General features: G+C 45.2%; 1 protein-coding gene across 3 annotated transcripts in view; it reads right to left on the reverse strand.

Moving 5' to 3' along the window:
* B4GALT4 (beta-1,4-galactosyltransferase 4) overlaps positions 1-12,999 on the reverse strand; it is a 34,576-nt gene that overhangs the window by 11,852 nt on the left and 9,725 nt on the right. For 2 of the 3 annotated variants that reach the window (XM_037388018.1, XM_037388016.1), the window contains exons 2-3: positions 3,961-4,437; positions 2,143-2,375 (exon numbers count right to left, since the gene is read on the reverse strand). In XM_037388018.1, the coding sequence (XP_037243915.1) occupies positions 2,143-2,375; positions 3,961-4,228 (501 nt within the window). In that variant the 5' untranslated portion in view covers positions 4,229-4,437. Of the gene's footprint in view, positions 1-2,142; positions 2,376-3,960; positions 4,438-8,120; positions 8,235-12,999 lie in introns of all 3 variants that reach the window. The other variant, XM_037388017.1, reaches the window with a different exon arrangement.

Genomic DNA, 12,999 nt, shown 5'->3' on the forward strand with positions numbered 1-12,999 from the left:
TTGCTAACATGACAACGGCCATTCTCCACCGCACATATTTAAATAAAGAACACATGCCCATGTCCCAATGATTTAGTGCTAACCACTGCGTGCTAGCTGGAGTGAGTCATTAGATGTACAATTACAGTACATACTAATGCAGAAGAAAAGCCTCAGTTTTTTCCACTCTACAGGCCACATGATGACTCTAAACAATGAAAGAACAGTCTATTCCAACAGAAAGTATATCCTGCCATGACAGTTCGCTACTCTTCTGTGCCACTGAACAAAAGCATAAGCTTTCACCTAGAATGCACTGCCTCACGCTCGTAATCGACTCTAGCCTCTTTAGAGAAGGGGAAAACTACATTAATTTACCATCTTTTTTCTCCTGCTGTCCGAAGAGCCTGTTTAGATTCAAAGCAGAAGTAGTAACAGTAGAAGAAAGGAAACAATTAAAAAAAAAAAATCAAGAAAAGAATAACCTATTACCAAAAAACCACAAACTATACTGCTTTTAGGTCATGCAGTAGGCAGATGTTGATGAGTGGCACTCCTCAGGGATCAGTACTGGAACGGAGCTGTTTAACATCTTTGTCACGACACGGACCGTGGGACTGAGTGCACTCTGAGCAAGTCTGCTGATGATACAAGCTGTTGCAGCGCGGTCACACGCTGGAGGGAAGGGATGATGTACCGAGGGACCTTGATAGGCTTGAGAGGTTGAGCTTTGTGTGAAGTTCAGCAAGGCCAAGTGCAAGGTCCTGCACCGGGGTCAGGTCAATCCCAGGTGCAAATCCAGGCTGTGTGGAGAACGGACTGAAAGCAGCCCTGAGGAAGACCTGGGGGTGTTCATGGACGCAAAGCTCAACATGGCCCAGAATGTGCGCTCAGAGCCCAGAAGGCCAACTGCACCCCAGGCTGCATCAAAAGCAGCATGGCCAGCAGGTCAAGGGAGGTGATTCTCCCCCTCTATTCCACTCTTGTGAGACCCCACCTGCAGTGCTGCGCTCGGCTCTGGGGCCCCCAACATAAGAAGGACATGGACCTGTTGGAGCGAGCCCAGAGGAGACCACAAAGGTGATCAGAGGGCTGGAGCACCTGTGAAGACAGGCTGAGAGAGTTGGGGTTGTCCAGCCTGGAGAAGGGAAGGTCCTGGGCAGACCTCACAGCAGCCTGCCAGTGCCTAACGGGAGCCAACGAGAAAGCTGGAGAGGGGCTTCTTGCAGGGGCATGTAGTGATCGGACAAGGGGAACAGCTTTAAGCTGAAAGAGGGTAGATTTAGAGCAGGTGTTAGGAAGACATTCTTTACTGTGAGGGTGGTGAGGCACTGGCACAGGTTGCCCAGAGCAGCTGTGGATGCCCCGTCCTGGAAGTGTTCCAGGTCAGGTTGGACGAGACTTTGTGCAACCTGGTTTAGTGGAAGGTGTCCCTGCACATGGGAAGGGTATTGCAGCTAGAGGATCTTTAAGGTCCCTTCCAACCAACCATTCTCTGTGATACTATGACTAGAACATAAGCACCACTATAGATGAAAGACAACACGGCACAAGTCTGTACGCTCAAATTTTACCCCCTTATTCAGCAGAGCTAGGAAGAATGCAAATAGAGAAATAAATCTTTCAGGAACCAAGTGCTCTGCCATGACTACTTCTTCCCACAGCCCTTACTTGGCAAGTCAAAGCACCCTATAAGCAATAGCTGCCAGGTTTAGTTTGAGACAGCAGAAGTACAACCGCATGATACACGCAGCTTACTAAGCACAACAGGCAGCAAGCAGATGGGAGAGAAGAGCTAAATAGGAACTGAGGCCTTTGATCCAAACAACTCCAAATTCAAAGACCAAAACCATGTCAGCCTAGTTAGCATGTGTATACTACAAGAGAAGTGAGTTGAATCAGTAATGCAAAAGACGCTTACCTTGAATGCTAACTCAGAAACAGTAAGTATTTAGACACCAGTAACACTTCCCAGCTCTGCTACAGCAGCCTGAGACCCTGTAGTGCTACCAACAAAGGCTGCACGCACCCCTGCAAACCTCGACAAGTGTTCAAAGCAGGCTGGAGGGCCAACGTTAGACAGCAGAGGGAGCATCATGCCTCTCTTGGACTGCAGAGCACTGACAGCATCCCACCTAAACACGTCTCTGCACAGTGCCTCACCTGGTGAATAACGTAGATGCCATAGTCCAGCTGCTGCCGTTGCAGGAAGGGGTGGAGGTGCTCCAGGAGGTACAGCAGATGCTTCTCTCGATTGCGGTGTGGGATGAGAATGGCCACATGCTGTAATGCTGAGCACTCCGTAGGGTGATACCGGCCCTCAGCTACCTGAGGGTTCTCCTTTTGCACTTCTTCTAGCGTGAGAGATGCTTTGAAGGTGAGTTTGCTGGCACCTCCTGTAGAAGAAGCACAAGAAGCTTTCCCGAGTCATTTCTGATTGTGGCTACTCCAGTCACCTAACGAGGTGCTCTGCAACCAGTGTAAGAAACCCAGGTGCAAGCCCCAGTCACTTTCCTTGCCTTTCCAAGAAAAAAACCAGTAGTGCTACAAGGATATTACGCAGGTAGTGGAACAAGAGAGCATGAGCATTCAGTTGCTTTAAACTGCTTATAGAGTAGTGATGATAAAATACATTAAAAAATAATAATCAGAAGTTCCACCCTCCTGCAGGAGGATTGGCTAGAAACAGCTACCAGGGCAAAGCAGAAGAGAGGGAAGTAGAAAGAGACACAGGACTGTGGTCATGAGAAGTCATCTTTACAAAGCATGAACAAGAGCATCACAGGCTTAAGGCTATAAATTTGTAAGATAAATGTACCAAGGCTTTCTGTAGCTAAATGAAATTTTCATCACTTCCGCACTGAGCTACCATTCCAGCCCCTCCAGATTCCATGAAAGAACAAAGCTGGCAACTGTGACGGCTACAGCCACAGTGCATGAAGCAAGTCAGTCTTGGGGGCAGGGGTTGGCATGCGCACCTAGACAGCAGCCTTTTGGATTACACCGGGGAAGAATCCAGCTTCCCAACCAAATCCCTAACCAGGTTCACAAAAAGGAAGAGGAAGACAACAATGACATGATAATGCAAAGCAGAAGTCTGGTACTGCTAGCAGTACCAAGAAAAAAAAAAATTAAAAACATGCCAAAACCCCCACATGCAAACAGTGGGCTAATAAAAATGGCCAAACCAAGGAAAGAGTCACCTGTTTGAATGTCCATCATAAGTAGTGCTAACCCCAATGCAGCTGTGAAGTCCTTCAGTTGTCAAGACAGAGAGACAAAAGTACATCTAACAGTGAAAAGGCAAAAAACCGAGGAAGGATGAAAGAGTAGATATAAAGATAGTTTAATAAAAAAAAGCAAAAAGTTGCACACACAAGCAAGTCAAAAAGAGAATTTCATTCCTTACTTCCCATTGACAGGCAGATGCCTAGCCATATCCTGGGAAGCAGGGTTTCAGCACATATGGCAGTTGTTGGGAAGACAAACACTGTAACCATGAACACCCCTCCCTTCCTCCTTTCCCTGAGCTTTTATTGCTGAGCACGACAAATGGTATGTACTATGGTATGGAATATCCCTTCAGTTAGTTGGGGTCAGCTGTCCCACCTACATCCACTCCCAACCTCTTACCCACACCACCCAGCCCACCAGATTTTAGGGGGCCAGGAAAGAGAGAAACAAAGCCTCAACAGTGTACAAACACCGTTCAGCAGTAGCCAAGTCCCTGGTGTGTTCCCAGCGCTGTTTTAGCCACAGATGAGAAGCACAGCACCATACAGACTACCCCAGTCTGACCCAGCACAGGCACTCTGTGCTGCAAGTTGCTTCCTCACCCAGAAGTGCTTACTGCAACTGGTTGCATAGTATTTATTTCACAGGAAAAGTGTCCAGCTGTAAAAAGGCTAGTAAGAAAACCAAGTCAGCAGTACCAAAGCAGATGTAACTTGTTAGAAAGGAGTGGAAAGCACCATCACTTACGCAGATACGGAGACACAGCTGGGCAGTGACCCTGAGACGACTTCACCGTGGAAACTTCCACAATTGATTCAATCTTCTCTTCCTTTTGACCGTCCTCCAGGCTAGTTACCTTTCTGAAATCCTCCACCATGCTCTTAGCTTTAGAAATTTCCTGTCTGGAGTCCACAAAGTAACTGAATGTGGCCCATAGCACCATCAAACACAAAGTGACAAGCACCAACACTTTGAACTTATAGAAGAGGTGGAAGATATACAAGCTTGAGGCCATGGCTCTCCCTGATCCGTAAGCTGCTTCCTTGGCTCTGATGCAGAGGCACAGCACTGCACACCCAGCAGGGATGAAACCAGAAGTCCCAAGAACGTGACAGTAAGGAATGAAAGCTGGAGGTAGGGAGGGCTGCCACACTTCCTGCAGCTTTACAATTCATGGAGCCATGGTGCTGTTTGCTCTTCAAATGTCAGAAAATGTGACTTAACCTGAAAAAAAAAAAAAAGTTAGTTCCTACTGCTCTCCGCTGCTGTACCTTCAGAGATATTGTGAAAACAGACTATGACAAAACATGAAAGGAACAGCAAGTATGAACTATTGCTTGCAAAGTACAACACTGAGCTTTGGTCCTAGCTCAACCACAAACCAGCTGCATGATTTTAGGCAAATCACTTTCCTGCTTCGTACTCCGCTCCCACTTCCCCACCCCCCACCCCCAGATCAGAAAGCACAGCCACTACCCCACGTCATGTCTGTGTACAGTGCCTGGCAATACACAGGCTTTACTACTGCTATTCATACCAAAATTAACAGCAGCTGCAAGGCAAGAGATTCTGCTGGCTATGAGTAAAGTTAGCTCCCCCCACCAAAATGAAAACCGTATGAATCTCTACAGAATTAATCTGTTTTCTTCTGAAAGAGTATTACTGATGCTACGTTGCTCTGCACAACGCAGTGTGAACCCCACAATACTTGACTGGCAACAGAAGTTGTTCCTCTGTACCTGCTGCCTGCCTGTCCCACCTTACGGATCTTTGCCCAGTATCCCCCTCTCAATGCTGCTGCAGGAGGCAAATCTTCCTGCTTTTCAAGGGAAAGGTTCAGTTTTTCAGTGTTAGGTCTGTGAGGATCCACTACTTTGTTTTCCTGCCCTCTTTCAAGAGCTCCGTTTTCACACAGCCTTTCACTGCCATCATACTATAGTTGCCATGCGAATACTTTTGTCTGTTATTATTATCTCATAGCAGAGAAAGAATGAAATTTTAATAACAGTTTTGATATGGAAAACACACAAGAAAATTGCCGTCTGTGAGAAGAACAAGGACTGAGGCTAAGCGAAGGCGAATAAAGACAATGCACATGAAACTGGCTGGATCAAAGAACATACACACAGAAGGTTATTTTATACCAGCTTTCAAAACATACATGAGACCCTGGGGAGATACTGCAGGCAGAAGGAATACTTTAACTCCACACTCCCACTAGTTCAGCCCAAGTGCCTTCTGGAAAGTTTGCCAATGTATGCGGGACCAGACCTAGGACTGACAAAATGAACTAGTCAATATACAGCCTGAGATCCTGAGGGTTGGTTGGGAATGAGAGCTGCTATCCCTGCCGGCAGCACTATGTGGAGTGGCTGACCTGCTCTCTCCATCCACATGCAATGCACAGTGCTGCTCTACGGAAGCCACAGTTTTCAGTGACCTTACCACTAACAGGGAAGGATCTCCACATCCACTTCAACCACAGAGACAGATAATAGGAAAAAAAAAAAAAAGAATTAAAAAAAAAAGAGGGGCTACACCAGAGAAGAGAATATTACATGGAAAGGAGGGGGGAAAATGGGGGGGAGGGCAGGGGAAGAGAGGAAGAGGTTCTTGCGGGGAAAGCCATGCAGTCATATTAATAACCACAGTTTTTGAGGCGTTTGGCTAGGGCTTTTTTTCACCCCATCTTGTCTTCCAAGAACACAAGGATAGAATCACCAAAACAAACACAAAAGGAAGCCTGAGCTCCTATCAGTCCTCTCCATGGCTCCCGGCCCTGGAGGCATTTTCCAGTGAATTCTTTCAGCTCTTAGATGAATTACACTGGAGACCACATGGATATCTGCCTCATTGCTTTAAAATGCACAGCAAAATTAGCTTCGTGCCTCATTTACACCCTTTCCCTTGATTCTCCACAAAGGAAACCATCAGAATAGCCTGTAAGGTATTGATAGTATGGGTCTGCTGCTCTCCAAAGGAAACATAAGAACGAACAGAACTAGTTTTTCTTCTGTTGATACCTATTTGAGGTTAAACGTTAAGCCACTGAGGTGCTGGAGCGCGTCCAAAGAAGAGCAACAAAGCTGGTGAAGGGTCCAGAGAACAAGCCCTATGAGGAGCAGCTGAGGGAACTGGGGGTGTTTAGCCTGGACAAAAGGAGGCTCAGGGGAGACCTGATCATTCTCTACAACCACCTGAAAGGAGGCTGTAGCAAGGTGGGAATCAATCTTTATTCCCAAGTAACAAGCAATAGGATGAGAGGAAACAGTCTCAAATTACACCAAGGGAGGTTTAGATTGAGTATTAGGAAAAATTTTTTTCGCCAAAAGGGTTGTCAAGCATTGGAACAGGCTGCCCAGGGATATGGTTGAATTACCATCCCTGGAAATATGCAAAAGACATGTAGATGTGGCACTTAGGGACGTGGCTTAATGGCGGGCTTGGCAGTGCTAGGTTTTTGGTTGGGCTCTATAGTCTTTTCCAAATAAAACAGTTGTATGATTAGCTCTGTTGTCAGAACAAGAAAGAAAACATCCACAACAGAGCAACGCTTATCCAACAAACCTACAAAACAAGGAAGTCTACACAGTTCAGGACAGCTATATACATCTAATTAAAAAAAATAAAAACCAAGAGGATCTGCAAATCTAAGCTGCATGCTGATATTACAAACTGAGAGTAGAAAGTAGGGTGTGCTAACGAACTGGAGAGCAACTTTGAAGAGTAGTCAGTAACATATTTCACAGATATAGTAAGCTCAACAACTTGTTTCCGAAGGTAATTATTTTATAATGCTAAGAGGAGTAAAACAGTATCCAGCATCTGCATTACCCGACAGAACAAATGTAGACTTCAGACCCAAATGCAAGCAAATGTCAGGACTCAGTTACAAAAATCTTCACACTCACTTAGCATACCTCCTTGGTGTATTTACTTACATACCAGGGTAAAACCATACCTCCATCATTTCTCTCTCCTATAAAACCAACAGTGACAACAGAAGAGCAAACTAGAAACTTTCGCTGTTCAGAGCTGTTCAATGAATTTTTACCCCAGGATTAGCTGGCAGGTCCCACATACTGCCTTCTCACACACCCAGGGCACTGCCCTCACTGCTGACAGCTACCCCAACAAGCCATGTTTCTGCAAACACTCAATACTCCTCTCACCACAACCCTGGCACAAGCAACATTCAACACCATGCTATGTACCACCGCCACTTGGGCAGGCACAATACAACCTCCTATTAAAAACAGACATATGAAATAGTAAGGTCATAGAACCACCACACACACCCCAGAGGAAGCCCACCCCATGTATTTTAGGCCATGCTTTCTGACAATCTGCTACAGATGCCAGATGCTGCTACTCCTGGGCAGCGTGCCTGTGAGCCCGTCTGCACCAGCCCACCTGGCAGCCCAATTCTCTTTCTGGTACCTGTCACACAACCTGTTACTTACAGCACAGGGTACGACACATGCTGACCGAGTGCTGGAGAGGGTACCAATGTCACTGTGAAAACAATTCTCAAGCATCTGATCTTTCTGCAGTGCTCAACAACTTTATCTTGAGTATTACAAATTAATCTGGACTGGAATGCAACCAGATGGAGACATTAACAGTGATTAATATAGTCACATAGATATCCCAAAGCCTGGAGATCAATGCAAGAACAGCAAGGATTTGCCCCCCCTTAATAAGGGCACACAAACCTTCTTTTGACCTAGCAACCTTCCTACAGGTTCTGGGTTTTGTAAGCAACCATCCCCACACAGCCTTGGTGGCATTCAGAACAGAATTCATCAACCCAGAGAGACGAGGGAGATGGCAGCAATGGAGGGGGAATCTCCAGCTTCTCCTCAAGGGGGAGATCTGACAGCTCAGTTCTACAAAAGCTTCATTACCTTTCAAAACCTGTGATGATCCCGTGGATTTTAAAACCAGAGGTTGAAATGGAACCTTCACTCTACTCTCCTCTGTACTAAGACTGACTACAGTCAATCATCATCTCTGGAGTCCTGCAAGATCAGAATCTTCATAAGCCCCAAATACTGAAAAAAGAAAGTGGTTAAAAGAAACTGAAGTACTCCTGCAGTTGCTGTCAGTAACCAATGCTATTTATTCTGACAGTCTTTATTCTGCTTTTCTTCATAACAGCTGCAGGTTATAGCTTGAAGTACTGAAACAATATACAAAACACACTACTGAGAATGTGGGCAGATGGGGGCAAGGGGACTGAGATATGAAAAAGCACCAGGAAAACAGGGAAGAAAAAAAAACTAAATTAAGGACAGAGAATAAAAGCACAAAGACAGGTGGATTCACTTTTTAGCAAACAGGACATTCCAGTTCACCCAGGGAAACAGATGAGAGCAATCACCGTTTTACAGTTAAGAAAAATTAATGAAGAAATTTTAAGTGGACTCAAGCAGAAAAAGGATTAAATCCAGTTTAAAATCTCCCCGTGTTTCTAAGAATCTCAATTCAATCAGCCTCTGCAACAGGTGTGGAAGAAAAGACCTCAACAGGAAAATAAAAGTAAGTAGAAGGAAACTAAATGGGAAAACTACATGAAAAGAGAAGACAAAAATGCTGAAATTCTCAATGAATATGATTTGTTTCAGCAGTGAATTTTACTTCTTATGTTCTGCTGACTCTTGCTGGCAGACATGCCATAACAATATAAAATCAGCCATGGTGCCCTACGAGGTGACAGCAGAACTATCTCATTGATATGCTTTGAGTTAAATAGTTGCAGGTTTTAGCTCAATTAACGAGCAGTAAACAAGGTAACATTTGATTTTAACTATTGCTAGCTGAAACATCAGTGCATGCCTTTCAGCCCAGCATGACTTCCCAGTTAGCGGTCATACCAAGGAAAGACACCTGTAGGACAGAAGTGATTCTGAACCGCAGCTTTGTCCAAACTTCAGCTCACGTGATTAGGACTGATTCACAACTGCAGAAACCGAGGAAGTAATGGTCCAAAATTCTTCACCCTATTATCTCACTGGATATCATCACCAAAACAATAAGGATTCAAATACAAGAGAAAATATCCACCATCCCCCGCCTTTGCAACGGTTGCATACAGGAAATCAGTAATAAACTGTATGAACAATCTGAGAACAGTAAACACTGTGCACCCCATGGGTAATATTAGCCTGTAATTACTAAATCAAAGACCTTATAATTTCCTTATCTAAACTCTACTTGCAGGTTTCTAAAGAATAATTTAAATTGCTGCCTTTCATAACCTCTCAGTTACCACACAGCATTCAGCAGGTGAAGCACTTCCCCCGAGGGGGGTAACCTCTTCACAATAAACCAACAGTATCCACTGCACCAGGTGGGTGCATGAGGAGGGAACTTCCTTCACCACCCAATCCAAATGTGTTCCAGATTAACCTGGGCTGAAATGGGCAAAGTTCAGTATCTTACCTTAATGTGCAAAGAATGATTATCAACAGACAGTTGCTAAAAACCAATTTATTAAATTCATAGCCTCCCATTTTATCAGAAGTGGACTGCATTCTTAAAAAAGTTAAGACAGCTGCTTACCTCTGATGCACAGGCTAGTGCAAACGGGCTGTCCCCCATAAGGAATTCATAAGAAATTGCCAGGGTACAAGGATGTCAAATTATGAACATAAACCCTGAACTTCCGGCACCAACCTTATTTCTACCCTCTTCCCCTCCTATTCAATTAGGTAAAATATCACACATGCCAGTTTCTTTTGTCAGCTTTGCAGGATTTCTTTATAAGCAGATGTTACTGAAAGCTCACAGTACTTGCCTCTGACAAATACTCAGACCATACTACTGTCAGCATGAATTATTTCCCATGTTAACTAAAACCACCTCTCCACTGAGTCCCATGGCAGCAACAGAATGTTGCTCTTACTTAAAATACACTTGAGCACTTCAGAGCAGCATAAATATGCATGCATGATCACAATAATTAGTCACTTTCAACTCATCACAACACACACGCAGAAGGGCCTAATTCATGTTTCAAAAACTTGCAGTTCGGTATTTTGATGTTTTGGAGACTACAGTACGTATTTCAAAATGTGGAAAGCATGAAGATATTTTGGGTATTTTAAATTGAAAAATATACATTACTCAATTTACCCATAAGTTGACCTTACATTATTACTTCAAAGGTTAAAAAGTGATGGGGGGGGGGGGGGCGGGGGGTGGTGGTGGTGGGTGGTCTGAGACACCAGAATGGCGTGTGCACAGAAAGGCACATCTGATTCTACTAACAAATGATGAAATACTGTACCCTCCTGAAGGAAACTAAAACCCAGTGAAGAGCTGGCACTATTATGACTACCACCACAGATGGAGAACTTGTGAATGAACTTATGACAGTAACTGGAAATAAAAAGACAAGCAAAAGGTTAAGCCTCAGTAAAAACTTGCCTGTCAGAGAAACAGAAGGAAAACCTGATCATCGTCATTCCTCTGGAGGGTGTTGCTTTACTATTTCATGCTAAGGGCTCTTAATTTGGAAAACTTATCTTTCACCAGCAAGCTTGAAATATCTAGGCTGCTACGTCAGGCAGCTAACCCAGCGTCAAAAATGCCAGGATCTGGGCCTTGTTAAAGAAGAAAAAATAAAAAAAGTTAGGCCTAGGGACTGCTGTTAAAAAGCCACACTTGGACAAGCAGTACAAAAGCCAGAGTACATGCATCCATGAAATCATTATTAATGGAACATCCTTAATAAAATACAGACTAGAGCAGTCATGCAGAATCTACCCCGAGCTTAATAAAGCCCAACAGTCATTCTACAATTCACATGAAACAGCGGAGCAGGTGCTCTGCACTTCATAATTCCAATTAGAGAAAATTAAACCCTTACCAGTTAAGTACAGGTTGAGGATACACAAATCACAGTCACAGAATGGCTGAGGTTAGAAGGGACCTCTAGGTCACCTGGTCCAACCCTCCTGCTCAAGCAGGGTCACCTAAAGCCAGCTGCCCATATCCAAAAGCCATCTGGGCACGGTTATCTCCAAAGATGAAGACTCTACAGCCTCCCTGGGCAACCTGTGCCAGGGCTCAGTGATCCTCACAGTAAAGTGTTTCCTGATATTCAGACAGAACCTCCTGCGTTTCAGCTTGTGCCCATTGCTTCTGGTCCTGTCACCGGGTGCTGCTGAGAAGAGCCTGGCTCCCTCCTCTTTGCACTGTCCCTTCAGGTATTTATACACATTGGGAAGTTCCTCCCTGAGCCTTCTCTGCTCCAGGCTGAACAGTCCCAGTCTCTCAGCCCTTCCTCACAGGAGAGATGCTCTAGTCCCTTCATCATCTTCATGGCCCGTTCTTGGGCTCTCTTCAGCATGTCCACCCCTCTTGTACTAAGAAGCCCAGAAATGGACACAGGACTCCAGGTGTGGCCTCACCAATGCCGAGTAGAAGGGAAGGATCACCTCCCTTGACCTGCTGGCAATACTTTGCCTAACGTAGCCCAGGTGGTTACCATGTGCCTTCTTTGTCACAAGGGCACACTGCTCACTCACATTCAGCTTGGTGCCACCACCGCAAAGTCCTTTTCTGGCAAATTTGGTTCCCAGCAAAAAAGTTCCCAGCACGTAATGGTACTTGGGGTTGTTCCTCCCTCTGGAAAGCAGCACGACCCTCTGGCATACCTGCCACTCCTCACAATTCGGTGCAGTCTGCAGACTTGCTGAGGGCACACTCTGCCCCATCACCCAGATCATTAATGATGATGTTAAACAGGACTGGGCCCTGCACTGACCCCTGGGGTACACCACTAGTTACTGGCCTCCAACTAGACTTCATGCTGCTGGTGACCACCTTCTGGGCCCAGCCTTTCAGTCAGTTTTCAGTCCACCACACTATCTGCTTATCCAGCTCATACACCAACATCTTGTCTATGAGAACCTTACAGGAGAGAGCATCAAAGGCCTTCCTGAAGTCCAGGTACACAATATCCACTGTTCTCCTGCAATGGAATGACTGGCCTGGTAGACAAGAGAAGTTTATCAAGTTGGTCAAGCATGACTTCCCCCCCGGCAAATCCATGCTGATTACTCCCAATGACTTTTTTGTCCTTTAAGTGCCTGGAAATGGCTTCCAGGACTAGAAGGTTCACCACCCTCCAAGGAATCAAGGTGGCCTATAGTTCCCTGGGTTGTACTTCTTGCCCTTCCTGAGGATATTGGTGACATTTGCTTTCCCCAAGTCTTCAGGTGCTTCTCCCAGTTGCCATGATTGATCAAACATTACCAAGACCAGCCCCGCAGTGACATCAGCCAGCTCCCTCGGTACTCATGGGTGCATCCCATCGTGGCCCATGGACCTACGTATGTCCAGGTTCCCTGACCTCTTAAGTAATCCTCTTCCACCGAGGATACATCTTTCTTACTCCAGCCTTTTGCCCTAGTTTCTGGGACCTGGGAATCCTGAATCCCTTTAATAAAGACTGAGGCAAAGCAGCCATTCAATAGCTCAGCCTTTTCCATGTCCTGCGTAACCAAGTTCCCCGTCTCATTGGGCAACAGCCCCACATTTTCACTTGTCTTCCTTTTGTTACCTAGGTACTTATACAGGCTGTTCTTGTCATCTCGGATATCCCTAAATCATGGCTGATATACTGGTCGGGGGATGAAAAATGATCACCCAGTTAGACATTAAAACATGTGCAAACAATAATTCAATCAGAAATTTGACACTAAAAAAATGTTGTTACAAACAATACTGGAAATGTGGTTCGTCCTTTGTCTATACTTCAGGGCAACTAACCTTTCA

Source organism: Falco rusticolus, chromosome 5 (genome assembly GCF_015220075.1).
Source record: "Falco rusticolus isolate bFalRus1 chromosome 5, bFalRus1.pri, whole genome shotgun sequence".
Lineage (NCBI taxonomy): Eukaryota > Metazoa > Chordata > Aves > Falconiformes > Falconidae > Falco > Falco rusticolus.